We start from the raw sequence: 21,728 nt of genomic DNA, 5'->3' as shown, positions 1-21,728 counted from the left end.
ACCCTGTCTACATCTGTCTGTTCCTCCATTCCTCTGTGGTCCTTTGTGGCTCAGTTTGTAAGAGCTTGGTGTTAACAACGCCAAAGTCTTGGTTTCAGTTCCTGCTGGGGCCAATCTATGCACTCACTGTTGTGAAGTCACTGTTGATAAGTCACTGTTGATAAGTCACTGTTGATAAGTTACTGTTTTGAAGTCACTGTTTTGAAGTCACTGTTTTGAAGTCACTGTTGTGAAGTCACTGTCGTGAAGTCACTGTTGATAAGTCACGTTAAGTCACTGTTGATAAGTCACTGTTGATAAGTTAATGTCGTGAAGTCGCTGTCGTTAAGTCGGTGTTGTGAAGTCGGTGTTGTGAAGTCGGTGTTGTGAAGTCGGTGTTGATAAGTCGGTGTTGATAAGTCGGTGTCGATAAGTCACTGTCGATAAGTCACTGTCGATAAGTCACTGTCGATAAGTCACTGTCGATAAGTCACTGTCGATAAGTCACTGTCGATAAGTCACTGTCGATAAGTCACTGTCGATAAGTCACTGTCGATAAGTCACTGTCGATAAGTCACTGTCGATAAGTCACTGTCGATAAGTCACTGTCGATAAGTCACTGTCGATAAGTCACTGTCGATAAGTCACTGTCGATAAGTCACTGTCGATAAGTCACTGTCGATAAGTCACTGTCGATAAGTCACTGTCGATAAGTCACTGTCGATAAGTCACTGTCGATAAGTCACTGTCGATAAGTCACTGTCGATAAGTCACTGTCGATAAGTCACTGTCGATAAGTCACTGTCGATAAGTCACTGTCGTTAAGCCACTGTCGTTAAGCCACTGTCGTTAAGTCACTGTCGATAAGTCACTGTTGATACGTGTCTACTGAATGCCAGATCATATTAATGTGTGACCCGTCTCTTCTGTCTTCAGACATGATTACAGAGAGATGCTTCACAACTCTACCTTCTGTCTGGTTCCCAGAGGACGACGCCTGGGATCCTTCCGCTTCCTGGAAGCACTGCAGGTACACACACACACACCATGTACACACACACACACCATGTACACACACCATGCACACACACACACACACCATGTACACACACACACACCATGCACACACACACACACACCATGCACACACACACACACACACACACACACACCATGTACACACACACACACACCATGCACACACACACACACACCATGTACACACACACACACCATGTACACACACACCATGTACACACACACACACCATGTACACACACCATGTACACACACACACCATGTACACACACACACCATGTACACACACACACCATGTACACACACCATGTACACACACACACACCATGCACACACACACACACACCATGCACACACACACACCATGTACACACACACACCATGTACACACACACACACCATGTACACACACACACACCATGTACACACACCATGTACACACATAAACACAATGCACACACACACACACCAGGTACACACACACACACACACACCATGTACACACACACACACACACACACACCAGGTACACACACACACACACACACCATGCACACACACACACACACACACCATGTACACACACACACACACACACACACCATGTACATACACACACACACACCATGTACACACACACCATGTACACACACACACACCACGTACACACACACACCACGTACACACACACACACCATGTACACACACACACCATGCACACACACCATGCACACACACACCATGCACACACACACCATGCACACACACACACACACCATGCACACACACACACACACCATGCACACACACACACCATGCACACAACCACACACACACACACCATGCACACACACACTCACCATGTACACACACTCACCATGTACACACTCACCATGTACACACACACCACGTACACACACACACACCACGTACACACACACACCATGTACACACACACACACACACCATGTACACACACACCACGTACACACACACACACACACACACACCACGTACACACACACACACACACACACACCACGTACACACACACACACACCATGTACACACACACACCGTACACACACACACCACGTACACACACACACCATGTACACACACACACCACGTACACACACACACACACCATGTACACACACACCACGTACACACACACACACACACCACGTACACACACACACACCATGTACACACACACACCACGTACACACACACACCACGTACACACACACACCACGTACACACACACACCACGTACACACACACACCACGTACACACACACCACGTACACACACATACACACTACGTACACACACATACACACTACGTACACACACACCACGTACACACACACCATGTACACACACATACCACGTACACACACACACACCATGTACACACACACACCATGTACACACACACACACCATGTACACACACACACACACACACACACACACCACGTACACACACACACCATGTACACACACACACACACACACACACCATGTACACACACACCACGTACACACACACACACACACACACCACGTACACACACACACACACACACACACACACCACGTACACACACACACACACCATGTACACACACACACCGTACACACACACACACACCATGTACACACACACACCATGTACACACACACACCACGTACACACACACACACCATGTACACACACACACACACACCATGTACACACACACCACGTACACACACACACACACACACCACGTACACAACACACACACCATGTACACACACACACACCATGTACACACACACACCACGTACACACACACACCACGTACACACACACACCACGTACACACACACCACGTACACACACATACACACTACGTACACACACACCACGTACACACACACCATGTACACACACATACCACGTACACACACACACACCATGTACACACACACACCATGTACACACACACACACCATGTACACACACACACACACACACACACACCACGTACACACACACACCATGTACACACACACCACATATATACACACACACACACACACCACAAAAACACACACCACATACACACACATGTACACACCCATCTACTGTCACCATCTACTCTCTCCATATAGATCACCATCTACTGTTCCCATATATATCACCATCTACTGTCCCCATATAGATCACCATCTACTGTCCCCATATATATCACCATCTACTGTCCCCATATAGATCACCATCTACTGTCCCCATATAGATCACCATCTACTGTCCCCATATAGATCACCATCTACTGTCCCCATATAGATCACCATCTACTGTCCCCATATAGATCACCATCTACTGTCCCCATATAGATCACCATCTACTGTCCCCATATAGATCACCATCTACTGTCCCCATCTACTGTCCCCATATAGATCACCATCTACTGTCCCCATCTACTGTCCCCATATAGATCACCATCTACTGTTCCCATATAGATCACCATCTACTGTCCCCATATAGATCACCATCTACTGTCCCCATATAGATCACCATCTACTGTCCCCATATAGATCACCATCTACTGTCTCCATTTAGATCACCATCTACTGTCCCCATATAGATCACCATCTACTGTCCCCATCTACTGTCCCCATATAGATCACCATCTACTGTCCCCATATAGATCACCATCTACTGTCTCCATTTAGATCACCATCTACTGTCTCCATTTAGATCACCATCTACTGTCCCCATATAGATCACCATCTACTGTCCCCATATAGATCACCATCTACTGTCCCCATATAGATCACCATCTACTGTCCCCATATAGATCACCATCTACTGTCCCCATATAGATCACCATCTACTGTCCCCATATAGATCACCATCTACTGTCCCCATATAGATCACCATCTACTGTCCCCATCTACTGTCCCCATATAGATCACCATCTACTGTCCCCATCTACTGTCCCCATATAGATCACCATCTACTGTCCCCATCTACTGTCCCCATATACATCACCATCTACTGTTCCCATATAGATCACCATCTACTGTCCCCATATAGATCACAATCTACTGTCCCCATCTACTGTCCCCATATAGATCACCATCTACTGTCCCCATATAGATCACCATCTACTGTCCCCATATAGATCCCCATCTACTGTCCCCATATAGATCACCATCTACTGTCCCCATATAGATCACCATCTACTGTCCCCATATAGATCACCATCTACTGTTCCCATATAGATCACCATCTACTGTCCCCATATAGATCACCATATACTGTCCCCATATAGATCACCATCTACTGTCCCCATATAGATCACCATCTACTGTCCCCATATAGATCACCATCTACTGTCCCCATATAGATCACCATCTACTGTCCCCATATAGATCACAATCTACTGTCCCCATCTACTGTCCCCATATAGATCACAATCTACTGTCCCCATATAGATCACCATCTACTGTCCCCATATAGATCACCATCTACTGTCCCCATATAGATCACCATCTACTGTCCCCATCTACTGTCCCCATCTAGTGTCCCCATATACAGTACCAGTCAAATGTTTGGACACATCTACTCATTTAAGGGCTTTACTGTTTTCTACATTGTAGAATAATAGTGAAGACATCAAAACTATGAAATAACACATATGGAATCATGTAGTAACCAAAAAAAGTGTTAAACAAATTTTATTTGCCTTGATGACAGCTTTGCACACTCTTGGCATTCTCTCAACCAGCTTCATGTCACCTGGAATGCATTTCACTTAACAGGTGTGCCTGGTTCAAAGTTCATTTGTGGAATTTCCTTCCTTCTTAAAGTGTTTGAGCCAATCAGTTGTGTTGTGACAAGGTAGGGGTGGTATACAGAAGACAGCTCTATTTGGTAAAAGACCAAGTCCATATTATGGCAAGAACAGCTTAAATAAGCAAAGAGAAACGACAGTCCATCGTTACTTAAGACACACATGTCAGTCTACCCAGAGAATTTCAAGAACTTTGAAAGTTTCTTCAAGTGTAGTCGCAACAAACCATCAAGCGCTATGATGAAACTGGTTCTCATGAGGACCGCCTCAGGAAATGAAGAACCAGACCAAGAAGGAGAGTGATGGAGTGCTGCATCAGATGACCTGGCCTCCACAATCATGGAGCCTCTATTTGGACACAGAGACAGTGGAGCACAGAGAGTGACACACACACACACGCACACACACACACGCACGCGTGCGCACGCAAACAAACACATTTGCATACACATTTACACATTCTAATAGGCTCAAATGAAACATTTACCATTTTACTTTAGTCACAATAACAACAACAATTTTAGTCGTTGGCAGTGGAATTAATTAGGCTATTTTAATGACTAGAGTTCACAGGTAATGTCTTGCTGTGCGGTGCGTGAATAAAATGGTCTATCTGCTATTACAGCTGAAAGGAAGTAGAAAGATCTGCTGAAGAAACAGACGGCCAGATGGCGCGGCGTGTTTTAAAGCCCCAAACCACTGATCACATGACCGGGATGATTTCTTTGTTGTTCTGCTGACAATAATTTGCATTATTAGATGGTTCGGCAGGAAGGCAGGGACTGCATTAGTGTCATTAGCATTATTAGATGGTTCGGCAGGCAGGCAGGGACTACATTAGTGTCATTAGTACTGACATCAGGGACAGGGACACGCTGCTTTGACTTCCACTTGTCCTCATGCAACTAGACACAATACTAGTGCTGTCCTGTCCTCATGGAACCAGACACAATACTAGTGCTGTCCTGTCCTCATGGAACCAGACACAATACTAGTGGTGTCCTGTCCTCATGGAACCAGACACAATACTAGTGGTGTCCTGTCCTCATGGAACCAGACACAATACTAGTGGTGTCCTGTCCTCATGGAACCAGACACAATACTAGTGCTGTCCTGTCCTCATGGAACCAGACACAATACTAGTGCTGTCCTGTCCTGTCCTCATGGAACCAGACACAATACTAGTGCTGTCCTGTCCTCATGGAACCAGACACAATACTAGTGGTGTCCTGTCCTGTCCTCATGGAACCAGACACAATACTAGTGGTGTCCTGTCCTCATGGAACCAGACACAATACTAGTGGTGTCCTGTCCTGTCCTCATGGAACCAGACACAATACTAGTGGTGTCCTGTCCTCATGGAACCAGACACAATACTAGTGGTGTCCTGTCCTCATGGAACCAGACAATACTAGTGGTGTCCTGTCCTCATGGAACTAGACACAATACTAGTGGTGTCCTGTCCTGTCCTCATGGAACTAGACACAATACTAGTGATGTCCTGTCCTCATGGAACCAGACACAATACTAGTGGTGTCCTGTCCTCATGGAACCAGACACAATACTAGTGGTGTCCTGTCCTCATGGAACCAGACACAATACTAGTGGTGTCCTGTCCTGTCCTCATGGAACCAGACACAATACTAGTGGTGTCCTGTCCTCATGGAACCAGACACAATACTAGTGGTGTCCTGTCCTCATGGAACCAGACACAATACTAGTGGTGTCCTGTCCTGTCCTCATGGAACCAGACACAATACTAGTGGTGTCCTGTCCTGTCCTCATGGAACCAGACACAATACTAGTGATGTCCTGTCCTCATGGAACCAGACACAATACTAGTGGTGTCCTGTCCTCATGGAACCAGACACAATACTAGTGGTGTCCTGTCCTGTCCTCATGGAACCAGACACAATACTAGTGGTGTCCTGTCCTGTCCTCATGGAACCAGACACAATACTAGTGGTGTCCTGTCCTCATGGAACCAGACACAATACTAGTGGTGTCCTGTCCTCATGGAACCAGACACAATACTAGTGGTGTCCTGTCCCCATGGAACCAGACACAATACTAGTGGTGTCCTGTCCTCATGGAACCAGACACAATACTAGTGGTGTCCTGTCCTCATGGAACCAGACACAATACTAGTGGTGTCCTGTCCTCATGGAACCAGACACAATACTAGTGGTGTCCTGTCCTGTCCTCATGGAACCAGACACAATACTAGTGGTGTCCTGTCCTGTCCTCATGGAACCAGACACAATACTAGTGGTGTCCTGTCCTCATGGAACCAGACACAATACTAGTGATGTCCTGTCCTCATGGAACCAGACACAATACTAGTGGTGTCCTGTCCTCATGGAACCAGACACAATACTAGTGGTGTCCTGTTCTGTCCTCATGGAACCAGACACAATACTAGTGGTGTCCTGTCCTGTCCTCATGGAACCAGACACAATACTAGTGGTGTCCTGTCCTCATGGAACCAGACACAATACTAGTGGTGTCCTGTCCTCATGGAACCAGACACAATACTAGTGGTGTCCTGTCCCCATGGAACCAGACACAATACTAGTGGTGTCCTGTCCTCATGGAACCAGACACAATACTAGTGGTGTCCTGTCCTCATGGAACCAGACACAATACTAGTGGTGTCCTGTCCCCATGGAACCAGACACAATACTAGTGGTGTCCTGTCCTCATGGAACCAGACACAATACTAGTGGTGTCCTGTCCTGTCCCCATGGAACCAGACACAATACTAGTGGTGTCCTGTCCTGTCCTCATGGAACTAGACACAATACTAGTGGTGTCCTGTCCTCATAGAACCAGACACAATACTAGTGGTGTCCTGTCCTCATGGAACCGGACTTAATACTAGTGATATCCTGTCCTCATTGTGTTAAAGAATAGTGTTGACACAATACTAGTGGTGTCCTGTCCTCATAGAACCAGACACAATACTAGTGATATCCTGTCCTCATTGTGTTAGAGAATAGTGTTGACACAAGCACCATAATACACTATTAGACCCACCGTAGCCATCGGTAGTATGTGGCTCTGTCATAACAGTGACATGTTACCAAGGATAGTAACTCCTCCAGTCCCAGTCACTGTATCGTCATTGCTGTGTTACCTTTGTGTCGGCCTGCAGGCTGCCTGTGTACCTGTGATACTCAGTAACGGCTGGGAGATGCCCTTCTCGGAGATCATCCACTGGAACACAGCAGCTGTGATCGGGGACGAACGACTGCTACTTCAGGTGACGTAGATATTTTTAACCCTGTGTTCACCAGGTAACGCTAAGTCGGCTGAGAGACAACACATTCTTTAAAAAAATGTTTTTATATATTTGTGATCAGTTCCACCAGTATGTTAGAATGGTCTATTTAACTGAATGGTCTATTTAACTGAATGGTCTATTTAACTGAATGGTCCATTTGACTGAATGGTCTATTGAACTGAATGGTCTATTTAACTGAATGGTCTATTTAACTGAATGGTCTATTTAACTGAATGGTCCATTTGACTGAATGGTCTATTGAACTGAATGGTCTATTTAACTGAATGGTCTATTGAACTGAATGGTCTATTTAACTGAATGGTCTATTTAACTGAATGGTCTATTTAACTGAATGGTCTATTTAACTGAATGGTCCATTTAACTGAATGGTCTATTTGACTGAATGGTCCATTTGACTGAATGGTCTATTTAACTGAATGGTCTATTTAACTGAATGGTCTATTTGACTGAATGGTCTATTTAACTGAATGGTCTATTTGACTGAATGGTCTGTTTAACATGTCCGGTGTCTCTGACTGTTTGATTGACAGATCATGTCACTGTATTCGTTCTGACTGTAGTTCTGTTGTTCCAGATTCCGTCTACGGTGCGTTCCATTCACCAGGACAACATCTTGTCTCTCAGACAGCAGACCCAGTTCCTGTGGGAGGCCTACTTCTCTTCTGTAGAGAGGATAGTACTCACAACACTAGAGGTAAGAGGACCGTATACTGCTGCTGCTACTACTACTACTACTACTACTACTACTACTACTACTACTACTGCTACTACTGATACTATTACTACTACTGCTACTACTACTATTACCACTACTACTACTACCACTTCTAGTACTACTACTACTAGTAGTAGTAACAGGTGTTTGTCAGAGAGCTACTCAGAAACCTTCTTGGACGTAGCTCTGCTTGGGTGCCTCTTGAGGGTTCAGGTAATCCTCGACCAGTGAATTGTCTCATTATTACTGTTGTTGATTTGACTCTGTTTCTCTCCCTGCACCAGATCATCCATGACCGGGTGCTCCAGCAAGCAGCCCGTAGTAACCTGATGTGGAACAGTCTTCCCGGAGGTCTCTACTCCCTGCCTCAGTACTCCTCATACCTGGGAGACTTCCCTTTCCACTATGCTAAGCTAGGTGAGTCCTGCAACTATCTTCAGATAGATCTCAATGCGCATCAAAGTTCATCCATGTGGATGGTCATGAATTTGGTTCTCCGGGCATTACGACAGGGGTACCGCAAGGTTCTATTTTAGGCCCTGTTCAGTTCACCATTTAAACCTCCTATCTGGTAGACTTCCCCGTTCGCCAAAGCCAGGTGAGTCCTACTGTAACAGAACTTGTGGTGTTGTACCACGAGCATCTACATGCTCCCACTTGTATTGCTCAGATCTTCCACTACGCCAAGATACATGTCGGTGAGTCTTGTAACCATCTGTTAAAGAGAACCCAGAACGTTAACACGGATGGTTGTAAATCTGGTTTCCAGGACATTACAAAAGAGTGTACCACAAGGTTCTATTTTAGGCACAGTCCTTTTACCATTTCTATAAATGACATTGGTAAAACGGGGTAGAGAAATGTAGATTCATCTGTATTTTATTTTATTTTGTATTTATTTATTTAATTTAATTTATTTAACCAGGTAGGCCAGTTGAGAACAAGTTCTCATTTACAACTGCCACCTGGCCAAGATAAAGCAAAGCAGTGCGACAAAAACAACCACACAGAGTTACACACGGAGTAAACAACCACACAGAGTTACACACGGAGTAAACAACAGAGTTACACACGGAGTAAACAGAGTTACACACGGAGTAAACAGAGTTACACACGGAGTAAACAACAACACAGAGTTACACACGGAGTAAACAACAACACAGAGTTACACACGGAGTAAACAACAACACAGAGTTACACATGGAGTAAACAACACAGAGTTACACACGGAGTAAACAACCACACAGAGTTACACGGAGTAAACAACATAGTCAATTACACTGATTGTTGATGACACTGTTCTACATTCATGTGCTCCCTTATACAGATGCATATCACATCCGTTAGCAATATTATGTGTTCGTTGTATACAGTGGGAAGTCACATATCAGCCTACTACCATACACTTGTGGAATAATCTCCAAAGGTCTCTCAAAAGTGGATGATTTGGTGTCCGAGGGTAATTCAGATGGCTGGATGAGGTCCTTCAAAGTGGATGATTTGGTGTCCAGGGTAATTCAGATGGCTGGATGAGGTCCTTCACAGTGGATGATTTGGTGTCCGAGGGTAATTCAGATGGCTGGATGAGGTCCTTCAAAGTGGATGATTTGGTGTCCGAGGGTAATTCAGACGGCTGGATGAGGTCCTTCAAAGTGGATGATTTGGTGTCCGAGGGTAATTCAGATGGCTGGATGAGGTCCTTCAAAGTGGATGATTTGGTGTCCAGGGTAATTCGTGAAACAAAACTCTAACCTTCATCTTGGGAGGTCGTTATGTTAACCCGGTGACTGACGCAATCGTTGATACCGTCCCCCCCCCCCCAAATAAAATTTGGCGCCAGATGAAACTACGACTGGAGCTCATCGAGCGCCCGCTGTCACACAGCCTTATTTATGTGTGTATAGAAACAGCTACTCTTTTCTCTCTCAGTCCCTGATGACTTTCAACCCATCGGAGAGACGAGCGGAGTTGCACAACTCCGCTCGTCTCTCCTTTGGTTGGAGTTGTTTTTCTGGTCACCGGGTGGGGGGGCAGTATGGAAGTAGTGGGATTCTGGATTGGGAGAATGAGGAACGATCCTAGTGTTTAATATTCTGACTGGCAGCTAGCTACTGTATGGAGTTCAACTTATATTTTTTTACAGGGACGGTGCACATTAATCAACGTTTCAGTAAAAGTGCCTGTTTTAGCCAGCCGGCTAATTTTCAACCGAAGTCCCTGCTCAGTGTAACGGATGTGAAACGGCTAGCTTAGTTAGCGGTGGTGCTGGATGTGAAACGGCTAGCTTAGTTAGCGGTGGTGCTGGTGTAACGGATGTGAAACGGCTAGCTTAGTTAGCGGTGGTACTAGTGTAACGGTTGTGAAATGGCTAGCTTAGTTAGCGGTGGTGCTGGTGTAACGGATGTGAAACGGCTAGCTTAGTTAGCGGTGGTGCTGGTGTAACGGATGTGAAACGGCTAGCTTAGTTAGCGGTGGTGCTGGTGTAACGGATGTGAAACGGCTAGCTTAGTTAGCGGTGGTGCTGATGTAACGGATGTGAAACGGCTAGCTTAGTTAGCGGTGGTGCTGGTGTAACGGATGTGAAACGGCTAGCTTAGTTAGCGGTGGTGCTGGTGTAACGGATGTGAAACGGCTAGCTTAGTTAGCGGTGGTGCTGGTGTAACGGATGTGAAACGGCTAGCTTAGTTAGCGGTGGTGCTGGTGTAACGGATGTGAAACGGCTAGCTTAGTTAGCGGTGGTGCTGGTGTAACGGATGTGAAACGGCTAGCTTAGTTAGCGGTGGTGCGCGATAAATAGCGTTTCAATCGGTGACGTCACTTGCTCTGAGACCTTGAAGTAGTGGTTCCCCCATTGCTCTGAGACCTTGAAGTAGTAGTTCCCCTTTGCTCTGAGACCTTGAAGTAGTAGTTCCCCTTTGCTCTGCAAGGGGCGCAGCTTTTGTGGAGCGATGGGTAACGATGCTTCGAGGGTGACTGTTGTGGATGTGTGCAGAGGGTCCCTGGTTCGCGCCCGGGTATGGGCGAGGGTGACTGTTGTTGATGTGTGCAGAGAGTCCCTGGTTTGCGCCCGGGTATGGGCGAGGGTGACTGTTGTTGATGTGTGCAGAGGGTCCCTGGTTCGCGCCCGGGTATGGGCGAGGGTGACTGTTGTTGATGTGTGTAGAGAGTCCCTGGTTCACGCCTGGGTATGGGCGAGGGGACGGTCTAAAGTTATACTGTTACACTAGACTGTGCCTGAAACAATGCATCATGATGAGATGCAAGGAGGGACACATTTCCAGCATCTTTGGTGTTAATATGTAAATAATCTGGAGAACATTGTTGACTTTGACATTCGTCCTGTGTAGCTCAGTGGGTAAGAGCGTTAGCCATGCCAGGGTTGTGAAGGTTCAATTCCTGCAGGGATCATGCACACTCGTAAATGTATGCACGGACGACTGGAAGTAGCTCTGATGTGGTGAATATTGTCGCTATTTGGCTGCGTTTCAGGTATCAAGCCTCGTCCCAAGTTCACGGCGATCATCCATGCTGTGACTCCCCTGGTCTCCCAGTCTCAGCCCATCCTCAAGCTACTGGTGGCTGTCGCCAAGTCCCAGCACTGTGTCCAGGTAGATTAACTCACATCTCAACACTGTGTCCAGGTAGACTAACTCACATCTCAACACTGTGTCCAGGTAGACTAACTCACATATCAACACTGTGTCCAGGTAGACTAACTCACATCTCAACACTGTGTCCAGGTAGATTAACTAACTCACATCTCAACACTGTGTCCAGGTAGATTAACTAACTCACATCTCAACACTGTGTCCAGGTAGATTAACTAACTCACATCTCAACACTGTGTCCAGGTAGACTAACTAACTCACATCTCAACACTGTGTCCAGGTAGACTAACTAACTCACATCTCAACACTGTGTCCAGGTAGACTAACTAACTCACATCTCAACACTGTGTCCAGGTAGACTAACTAACTCACATCTCAACACTGTGCCCAGGTAGACTAACTAACTCACATCTCAACACTGTGTCCAGGTAGACTAACTAACTCACATCTCAACACTGTGTCCAGGTAGACTAACTAACTCACATCTCAACACTGTGTCCAGGTAGACTAACTAACTCACATCTCAACACTGTGTCCAGGTAGACTAACTAACTCACATCTCAACACTGTGTCCAGGTAGACTAACTAACTCACATCTCAACACTGTGTCCAGGTAGACTAACTAACTCACATCTCAACACTGTGTCCAGGTAGACTAACTAACTCACATCTCAACACTGTGTCCAGGTAGATTAACTAACTCACATCTCAACACTGTGTCCAGGTAGATTAACTAACTCACATCTCAACACTGTGTCCAGGTAGATTAACTAACTCACATCTCAACACTGTGTCCAGGTAGATTAACTAACTCACATCTCAACACTGTGTCCAGGTAGATTAACTAACTCACATCTCAACACTGTGTCCAGGTAGACTAACTAACTCACATCTCAACACTGTGTCCAGGTAGACTAACTAACTAACACCTCAACACTGTGCCCAGGTAGACTAACTAACTCACATCTCAACACTGTGCCCAGGTAGACTAACTAACTCACATCTCAACACTGTGTCCAGGTAGACTAACTAACTCACATCTCAACACTGTGTCCAGGTAGACTAACTAACTCACATCTCAACACTGTGTCCAGGTAGACTAACTAACTCACATCTCAACACTGTGTCCAGGTAGACTAACTAACTCACATCTCAACACTGTGTCCAGGTAGACTAACTAACTCACATCTCAACACTGTGTCCAGGTAGACTAACTAACTCACATCTCAACACTGTGTCCAGGTAGACTAACTAACTCACATCTCAACACTGTGTCCAGGTAGACTAACTAACTCACATCTCAACACTGTGTCCAGGTAGACTAACTAACTCACATCTCAACACTGTGTCCAGGTAGACTAACTAACTCACATCTCAACACTGTGTCCAGGTAGACTAACTAACTCACATCTCAACACTGTGTCCAGGTAGACTAACTAACTCACATCTCAACACTGTGTCCAGGTAGACTAACTAACTCACACCTCAACACTGTGCCCAGGTCACTCCCAGCACCACATGCCCATATGTGCTCATCATGAGTCATAAGAATGAACCCAGAAATCCTTCAGCAACCTGACCTTGTTGAAAGTAGATTTTTGGCTCTTCTGGTGGCAGGTCGGCCAAGTCTCAGTACTTTTGTCTAGGTAACAGCTAGCGCCACGCTGTACGTGTTTGGCATTGATAGAATGAACCCAGGAATATAACTCCTTCTGTAACTGGAACCTTGTTATTTTGAGTTTAGATGTATAATTATATGTCTGTGTTGCACATGTCATGTTGTCACCCATATACAGTGGGGAGAACAAGTATGTGATAACCTGCAAAATCGGGCAGTGTTTCCTACTTATAAAGCACCTATGATAAAAAACTACAGACCTCTACATGCTCTGTAAGTAGGAAAACCTGCATCTCTATCAATGTAACATGAATGTGTGCTTTTATATCAGGTTATCATAATTCATATACAGCTGAAGTCGGAAGTTTACAGACACTTAGGTTGGAGTCATTAAAACGAGTTTACAGACACTTAGGATGGAGTCATTAAAACTAGTTTACAGACACTTAGGTTGGAGTCATTAAAACTAGTTTATAGACACTTAGGTTGGAGTCATTAAAACTAGTTTACAGACACTTAGGTTGGAGTCATTAAAACTAGTTTACATCCACTTAGGTCGGAGTCATTAAAACTAGTTTACATCCACTTAGGTCGGAGTCATTAAAACTAGTTTACATACACTTAGGTCGGAGTCATTAAAACTAGTTTACAGACACTTAGGTCGGAGTCATTAAAACTAGTTTACAGACACTTAGGTTGGAGTCATTAAAACTAGTTTACATACACTTAGGTCGGAGTCATTAAAACTAGTTTACATACACTTAGGTCGGAGTCATTAAAACTAGTTTACATACACTTAGGTCGGAGTCATTAAAACTAGTTTACATACACTTAGGATGGAGTCATTAAAACTAGTTTACATACACTTAGGATGGAGTCATTAAAACTAGTTTACAGACACTTAGGTCGGAGTCATTAAAACTAGTTTACAGACACTTAGGTCGGAGTCATTAAAACTAGTTTACAGACACTTAGGTTGGAGTCATTAAAACTAGTTTACAGACACTTAGGTTGGAGTCATTAAAACTAGTTTACAGACACTTAGGTTGGAGTCATTAAAACTCATTGTTCAACCACTCCATACATTTCTTGTTAAACAAACTATAGTTTTGGCTAGTCGGTTAGGACATCTACTTCGTGCATGACACAAGCAATTTTCCCAACAATTGTTTACAGACATATTATTTCACTTATAATTCACATGTGTCACAATTCCAGAGGGTCAGAAGTTTACATACACTAAGTTGACTGTGCCTTTTAAACAGCTTGGAAAACTTAAGATAATGATGTCATGGCTTTAGAAGCTTCTGATAGGCTAATTGACATCATCTGAGTCAATTGGAGGTGTACCTGTGGATGTATTTCAAGGCCTACCTTCAAACTCAGTGCCTCTTTGCTTGACATCATGGGAAAATCAAAATAAATCAGCCAAGACCTCAGAACAAAAATTGTAGACCTCCACAAGTCTGGTTCATCCTTGGGAGCAATTTCCAAATGCCTGAAGGTACCACGTTCATCTGTACAAACAACAGTACGCAAGTATAAACACCATGGGACCATGCAGCCGTCATACCACTCAGGAAGGAGACTCGTTCTGTCTCCTAGAGATTAATGTACTTTGGTGCAAAAAGTGCAAATCAATCCCAGAACAACAGCAAAGGACCTTGTGAAGATGCTGGAAGAAACAGGTACAAAAGGATCTATATCCACAGTAAAACAAGTCCTATATCGACATAACCTGAAAGGCCGCTCAACAAGGAAGAAGCCACTGCTCCAAAACCGCCATAAAAAAGCCAGACTACGGTTTGCAACTGCACATGGGGACAAAGGTCATACTTTTTAGAGAAATGTCCTCTGGTGTGATGAAACAAAAATAGAACTGTTTGGCCATAATGACCATTGTTATATTTGGAGGAAAAAGGGGGAAGCTTACAAGCTGAAGAACACCATCCCAACCGTGAAGCACGGGGGTGGCAGCATCATGTTGTGGGGGTGCTTTGCTGCAAGAGGGACTGGTGCACTTCACAAAATAGATGGCTTCATGAGGGAGGAAAATGATGTGCATATATTGAAGCAACACCTCAAGACATCAGTCAGGAAGTTAAAGCTTGGTCGCAAATGGGTCTTCCAAATGGACAATGACCCCAAGCATACTTCCAAAGTTGTGGCAAAATGGCTTACGGGAAAACAAAGTCAATGTATTGGAGTGGCCATCACAAAGCCCTGACCTCAATCCTATAAAGAACATTGTGGGCAGATCTGAAAAAGCATGTGCGAGCAAGGAGGCCTACAAACCTGACTCAGTTACACCATCTCTGTCAGGAGGAATGGGCCAAAATTCACCCAACTTATTGTGGGAAGCTTGTGGAAGGCTACCCGAAATGTTTGACCCAAGTTAAACAATTTAAAGGCAATACTGCCAAATACTAATTGAGTGTATGTAAACTTCTGACCCACTGGGAATGTGATGAAAGAAATAAAAGCTGAAATAAATCATTCTCTCCACTATTATTCTGACATGTCACATTTTTTTTTTTATAAATTGGTGATCCTAACTGACCTAAAACAGGGAAATTTGACTAGGATTAAATGTAGTAGGTTTTGGTTGTGATATAATCCATCCTAATGAAAACGTCATTTCATGTATGTAATATTTTTCCAGGTGATCATCCTATGGAACTGTGACAAGCCCCTCCCGGCCAAACACCGCTGGCCTGCCACCGCCGTACCTGTCCTGGTCATAGATGGAGAGAGCAAGGTGAGTCCTCAGTACCTGTCCTAGTCATAGATGGAGAGAGCAAGGTGAGTCCTCAGTACCTGTCCTGGTCATAGATGGAGAGAATAAGGTGAGTCCTCAGTACCTGTCCTGGTCATAGATGGGGAGAGCAAGGTGAGTCCTCAGTACCTGTCCTGGTCATATAGGAGGAGAGCAAGGTGAGTCCTCAGTACCTGTCCTGGTCATAGATGGGGAGAGTAAGGTGAGTCCTCAGTACCTGTCCTGGTCATATAGGAGTAGAGCAAGGTGAGTCCTCAGTACCTGTCCTGGTCATAGATGGAGAGAATAAGGTGAGTCCTCAGTACCTGTCCTGGTCATAGATGGAGAGAATAAGGTAAGTCCTCAGTACCTGTCCTGGTCATAGATGGAGAGAGCAAGGTGAGTCCTCTTCTCCTATAGCTTCACATACATCAATGTGCTGATGGATACAGAGAGAAGTTGAAATGTAGCCCAAGTATGCACATTCTAATGACTTGTATTGATTGTTCTGAGATATCTAGGGACTTGTATTGATTGTGCTCAGATATCTAGTGACTTGTATTGATTGTTCCAAGATATCTAGTGACTTGTATTGATTGTGCTCAGATATCTAGTGACCCTTATTGATTGTTCTCAGATATCTAGTGACCCTTATTGATTGTTCTCAGATATCTAGTGACCCTTATTGATTGTTCTCAGATATCTAGTGACCCTTATTGATTGTTCTCAGATATCTAGTGACCCTTATTGATTGTTCTCAGATATCTAGGGACTTGTATTGATTGTTCTCAGATATCTAGTGACCCTTATTGATTGTTCTCAGATATCTAGTGACCCTTATTGATTGTTCTCAGATATCTAGGGACTTGTATTGATTGTTCTCAGATATCTAGTGACCCTTACTGATTGTTCTCAGATATCTAGGTACTTGTATTGATTGTTGTTGCAGTGAAGAGTCCTACTGTTTATTGCTGTGTCTTCAGGTGATGAGCAGTCGTTTCCTGCCCTATGACACAATACCAACAGACGCCGTTCTGAGTCTGGACGAGGATACAGTTCTCTCTACTACTGAGGTGAGTTACTGCCAGGAGTTTGTTACCATATGTAAACTAAAGGGGGTACCACAGGGTTCTATTTTAGGCCCAGTTCTCTCTACTACTGAGGTGAGTTACTGCCAGGAGTGTGTTACCATGTGTAAACTAAAGGGGGTACCACAGGGTTCTATTTTAGGCCCAGTTCTCAAATCAAAGTTTATTTGTCACGCGCGCTGAATACAGGTGTAGTAGACCTTACAGTGAAATGCTGAATACAACAGGTGTAGTAGACCTTACTGTGAAATGCTGAATACAACAGGTGTAGTAGACCTCACAGTGAAATGCTGAATACAACAGGTGTAGTAGACCTCACAGTGAAATGCTGAATACAACAGGTGTAGACCTTACAGTGAAATGCTTACTTACAGGCTCTAACCAATAGTGCAAAAAGGTATTAGGTGAACAATAGGTAGGTAAAGAAATTAAACAACAGTAAGAAGACAGGCTATATACAGTAGCGAGGCTATATACAGACACACCAGTTAGTCAGGCTGATTGAGGTAGTATGTACATGTAGATATCGTTAAAGTGACTATGCATATATGATGAACAGAGAGTATCAGTAGCGGAAAAGGAGGGGTTGGCGGGTGGTGGGTGAGACACAATGCAGGTGTTCACCATTTTATATAAATGACAAAAACGGTCAACTTCATCTATATATGCCGGATGCACTGTCACAGCAGATGAGCTGAAGCTGAATGGAAGGATTGCAATCATATACTGTAGTTGTATTACGAGCTTTAGGTGCTCAATGTTAAACCACTCTCTCTCCCGTTTTTGCAGGTGGACTTTGCTTTCACGGTGTGGCAGAGTTTCCCAGAGAGGATTGTGGGATACCCGGCCAGGAGTCATTTCTGGGACAGCAACAAGGAGAGGTGGGGTTACACCTCCAAGTGGACCAACGACTACTCTATGGTCCTGACAGGAGCTGCTATATACCACAGGTGAGAAGAATCCGGTTTGTTAGATTCGGGCTGAAACAAACCGGGGCAGGAGGGTAGTTCGCTCTCCAGGAGTAGGATCGGGATACCGTTGAGCCCTCAGCTTTCACTGTTTCATATCAAAACAGCTATAGGGGAGCTGAATGAACTCTGACTCCCAACTAATGTTACCTGTCCTCTAGACACTACCACTACCTGTCTTTACCTGGAGATATTACCACTACCTGGAGATATTACCACTGTCTTTACCTGTAAATATTACTACTACTACCTGTAGATATTACCACTACCTGTCTTTACCTGTAGATATTACTACTACTACCTGTAGATATTACTACTACTACCTGTAGATATTACTACTACTACCTGTAGATATTACTACTACTACCTGTAGATATTACTACTACTACCTGTAGATATTACTACTACTACCTGTAGATATTACTACTACTACCTGTAGATATTACTACTACTACCTGTAGATATTACTACTACTACCTGTAGATATTACTACTACTACCTGTAGATATTACTACTACTACCTGTAGATATTACTACTACTACCTGTAGATATTACTACCTGTAGATATTACTACCTGTAGATATTACTACCTGTAGATATTACTACTACTACCTGTAGATATTACTACTACTACCTGTAGATATTACTACCTGTAGATATTACTACCTGTAGATATTACTACTACTACCTGTAGATATTACTACTACTACCTGTAGATATTACTACTACTACCTGTAGATATTACTACTACTACCTGTAGATATTACTACTACTACCTGTAGATATTACCACTACTACCTGTAGATATTACCACTACCTGTAGATATTACCACTACCTGTAGATATTACCACTACCTGTAGATATTACCACTACCTGTAGATATTACCACTACCTGTAGATATTACCACTACCTGTAGATATTACCACTACCTGTAGATATTACCACTACCTGTAGATATTACCACTACCTGTAGATATTACTACTACCTGTAGATATTACCACTACCTGTCTTTACCTGTAGATATTACCACTACCTGTATACCAGTTACCTGCCGGCTAGTCTGAGGGGCCTGGTGGACCAGCTGTCGAACTGTGAAGACATCCTGATGAACTTCCTGGTGTCAGCCGTCACCAAGCTGCCGCCCATCAAGGTCACCCAGAAGAAACAGTACAAGGAGACTATGATGGTGCAGGTGAGGTCTTTCTGGTCTTTCCTGTTTGGTCAGCTTAGGAACAACAGGAGATATTACTATAGAGCTATAGAGGTCGTCATAAAGGAGAAAACTCATAACAAAAACAAATAAAGAGAACAAACGAACCGTGCCGCTCAGGGAGTAGTGCTCACTGGCAACAATACCTAGACAAGATCCCACAAAGCACAAAGGGGAAATGGCTGCCTAAATATGAACACCAATCAGAGACAACGATAAACAGCTGCCTCTGATTGCGGAATCATACCAGGCCAAAATAGATATATAATTACCTAGATGACCCACCCATGTCACACCCCGACCTGACCAACATAGAGAATAACAGGCTCTCTATGGTCAGGGCGTGACAAGAGCATAGTTAATGAGGAGTTTACACAAACACATCCAACTAACTTTTCAGATGCAGGGTACAATAACATTTAATTTAACATTGAATTTGAGCCTTCTCAGGAACAACTCTGGCTTTGAGTCCCTGGCTGCTGTACCATATCTGTAGGGGGAAATGGTGATAAAGATCATTCTTTATTTATTTCCCATTTCTCAGGAAGTACACAGGAAGTGCACAGGAAGTGCCGTGGCTTTTTAATGTTATTTTTTATTTCCTTAATGTACCTGATGACTTCAACAGACACCACAGGTTCCACCTGCGTTGCTATAAAGGTTTCTTTTTGTTGCATAAATAGATTTGGTTTCTGGCCTGAAACAAATAAACAACCCAATAACTACAGTAAAACCATCCCCTTTAATTGGTAACATTATGAATCCACCAGTACTATGTCTCGCTCTCCTTTAATTGGTAACATTATGAATCTACCAGTACTCTGTCTCTCTCCCCTTTAATTGGTAACATTATGAATCCACCAGTACTATGTCTCTCTGTCCCCTTTAATTGGTAACATTATGAATCCACCAGTACTATGTCTCTCTCCCCTTTAATTGGTAACATTATGAATCCTCCAGTACTATGTCTCTCTCTCCTTTAATTGGTAACATTATGAATCCACCAGTACTATGTCTCCCTCCCCTTTAATTGGTAACATTATGAATCCACCAGTACTATGTCTCTCTCCCCTTTAATTGGTAACATTATGAATCCACCAGTACTATGTCTCTCTCTCCCCTTTAATTGGCAACATTATGAATCCACCAGTACTATGTCTCTCTCTCCCCTTTAATTGGTAACATTATGAATCCACCAGTACTATGTCTCTCTCTCCCCCCTTTAATTGGTAACATTATGAATCCACCAGTACTATGTCTCTCTCTCCCCTTTAATTGGTAACATTATGAATCCACCAGTACTATGTCTCTCTCCCCTTTAATTGGTAACATTATGAATCCACCAGTACTATGTCTCTCTCCCCTTTAATTGGTAACATTATGAATCCACCAGTACTATGTCTCTCTCTCTCCTTTAATTGGTAACATTATGAATCCACCAGTACTATGTCTCTCTCCCCTTTAATTGGTAACATTATGAATCCACCAGTACTATGTCTCTCTCCCCTTTAATTGGTAACATTATGAATCCACCAGTACTATGTCTCTCCCCTTTAATTGGTAACATTATGAATCCACCAGTACTATG

General features: G+C 43.9%; 1 protein-coding gene across 2 annotated transcripts in view; it reads left to right on the top strand.

Annotated features, from left to right (window-relative positions):
- LOC109882847 (exostosin-1a) overlaps positions 1-21,728 on the top strand; it is a 92,671-nt gene that overhangs the window by 66,489 nt on the left and 4,454 nt on the right. For both annotated transcript variants that reach the window (XM_031811954.1, XM_031811953.1), the window contains 9 exons: positions 916-1,009; positions 8,025-8,132; positions 8,749-8,868; positions 9,174-9,306; positions 12,379-12,497; positions 16,778-16,873; positions 17,854-17,943; positions 18,748-18,908; positions 19,951-20,122. In XM_031811954.1, coding sequence (XP_031667814.1) covers positions 916-1,009; positions 8,025-8,132; positions 8,749-8,868; positions 9,174-9,306; positions 12,379-12,497; positions 16,778-16,873; positions 17,854-17,943; positions 18,748-18,908; positions 19,951-20,122 — 1,093 coding nt within the window. The remainder of the gene's footprint in view (positions 1-915; positions 1,010-8,024; positions 8,133-8,748; positions 8,869-9,173; positions 9,307-12,378; positions 12,498-16,777; positions 16,874-17,853; positions 17,944-18,747; positions 18,909-19,950; positions 20,123-21,728) is intronic.

Source organism: Oncorhynchus kisutch, unplaced genomic scaffold, assembly GCF_002021735.2.
Source record: "Oncorhynchus kisutch isolate 150728-3 unplaced genomic scaffold, Okis_V2 Okis02a-Okis13b_hom, whole genome shotgun sequence".
NCBI lineage: Eukaryota > Metazoa > Chordata > Actinopteri > Salmoniformes > Salmonidae > Oncorhynchus > Oncorhynchus kisutch.
This window is presented reverse-complemented; position numbering and strand designations above follow the sequence as displayed.